We start from the raw sequence: 1,797 nt of genomic DNA, 5'->3' as shown, positions 1-1,797 counted from the left end.
CTGCTCCGGGGGCTGCTGGGTCGTCCTGGGGCACACGGTCTCCTTCACTGTGAAGCTCACAGGCTTCAGGGTGTCTGGGTCCTCATCCTGATCAAGGATCAAAGCGGGGAGACTGGGCTCGGGCTCATGCTTCCTTCTCTGATCTGTCTCCCTGCCCCCACCTAGATGGCAGCCTCTCCAGCCCCTCCTGTGTGCCTGGGCCCTGGCTTGGTGCTGGGTGCACAGGGGAAGGGGACGGAGCCCACTCCGGGCCTTGTGGGCACACAGAGAGCAGGAGGGGACTGCAGACCAGCTCTGATGAGAACACCTGCACCTCTGACGGGCTGAGGGAAGTCAGGGGTCGCCTGCAGGGAGAGACCTTTTCACTGGCACCTCCGGGCTGAGCAGAGTCATTCCCTGGTAGCAGGACACCGAGTTAAGAGGGGTCATAAAGCAGGGAAGTCACATGGCAGAGCCAGTGACCCCCCTCTATCCCAGGAGCTCCCAGAGAACCCTTAGGCCCAAAAGGGGTGTACAGGGCGCCTGTTCCCACAGTAGAGATGCTAAGGCAGGAAGCTCTCATGCTAGGAGGGGACCCAGCTCTGGGAAGGTTTCCTGGAAGAGGTGGGAGCCCATCTAGAGGGGAAGTGCCTTACTGACAGGAGGTACAGCCTGAGCAAAGGGGATGACAGTGTGGCCAAGACTAGTGGGAGACAGCCCCCTCCCCAGGCCCCTCCTGACTCACGGTCTTGGGAGGCAGGTCCAGCTCCAGGAGGCGATAGGGATTAGCTTCTGAGGACCGCTCGTTGAGCTGATCCAAAGCACGAATCACAGCCTCCCTGTAGCTGAGGGCCTGGGCGCTGGCCGAGGGCACCACTAGTCCCAGCAGCGGTAGCCACAGTGGCCACCACCCCAGGGTGAGGCTGGCCCTCTGGGTCTCCATGGTCCCCAAGTCGGCCTCCTCCCAGCACGCAGGACCCTCCTTTATGCTCAACCTGGGCCTGATGCAAAGGCCCAACCAGGAGCCTTCCTGACCTGCCCCATCCCTGGCTACCTTCCAGGGTGTTCACCGGGCTCTCTTCAGCCCCTGCGTTGCCTCACAGGATTGCTGGGCAGTGGGAGCGGGAAGCCTCCTGTGAAGGTGAAGAAATGGTTTCTCCATCTCCCTGACAACGTCTTGGCCTCTCCTGGGGCCCATGGGGAGTGTCAAAGGCAGGGTTGCTCAAGAGCGTTGAGTTCTCCAGGAGAGGGAAGACCAGGCTGTGTCTTACGTCCCCTCGGCCTCCATACTCTGGCCTCCTCAGGAATAGGGTAAAGGAGTGATTCAACAGCAACCTCCAAGTTCAGGCACTGCCTTGAACCCAGTAGGAACTCAGTTAAGCTTTGATGAATGGAGGACAGTACGAACCACATCTAGAGCCTTACCCATCCAGCAGTCCATAGGCAGACAGTCAAGCCCTCACCATCTTGTTCTCTGGGCCCAGCCCTCAGCCAGTGAGCTCTGTCTGTCCCCTCTCCTGGATTCTTCACTGCTTTCTCAGTCTAAAAATGTCCTGTCCCCGGTCCCTGACAAACACGACCTATTGTCCTGGCCCCTCTCCAAAGGAGCCTGAGAAAGGGTCATCTACACCACTGACAACACTTCTTTGCAGGCTCACATTCAAGGCCACGGCAGGCTGACCAACCCTCACTGGATCCAGAGGCCCCTCTCAAGCCTTGTTTTTATCTCCACAGGCACTGGAGACACTCTGTGTTCTGAAACTGCCCCTGCCCGATTGTCCCCTGCTGCCACTCTCCTGGGTGCCCTCCTGCCTCCCC

The 1,797-nt window shown here is 59.6% G+C and overlaps 1 protein-coding gene across 1 annotated transcript; it reads right to left on the bottom strand.

The window, feature by feature from the left end:
• Nucleotides 1–3: 3 nt before the first annotated feature.
• LOC114906481 (protegrin-5-like) lies at nt 4–934 on the bottom strand (the record flags this gene model as incomplete). The annotated part of the gene is made up of 2 exons (XM_029241317.1): nt 725–934; nt 4–87 (listed from the first exon to the last, which is right to left on the bottom strand). Coding segments are annotated over exons 1-2 (282 nt in total), but the record flags the coding sequence as incomplete, so codon positions are not given.
• Nucleotides 935–1,797: the final 863 nt, after the last annotated feature.

The sequence above is a fragment of the Monodon monoceros genome, unplaced genomic scaffold, assembly GCF_005190385.1.
Source record: "Monodon monoceros isolate NGI ecotype Baffin Bay Population unplaced genomic scaffold, NGI_Narwhal_1 Contig3547_ctg1, whole genome shotgun sequence".
NCBI lineage: Eukaryota > Metazoa > Chordata > Mammalia > Artiodactyla > Monodontidae > Monodon > Monodon monoceros.
Note: the sequence above shows the minus strand (reverse complement) of the source record. Positions and strands in the feature narration are given on the sequence as shown.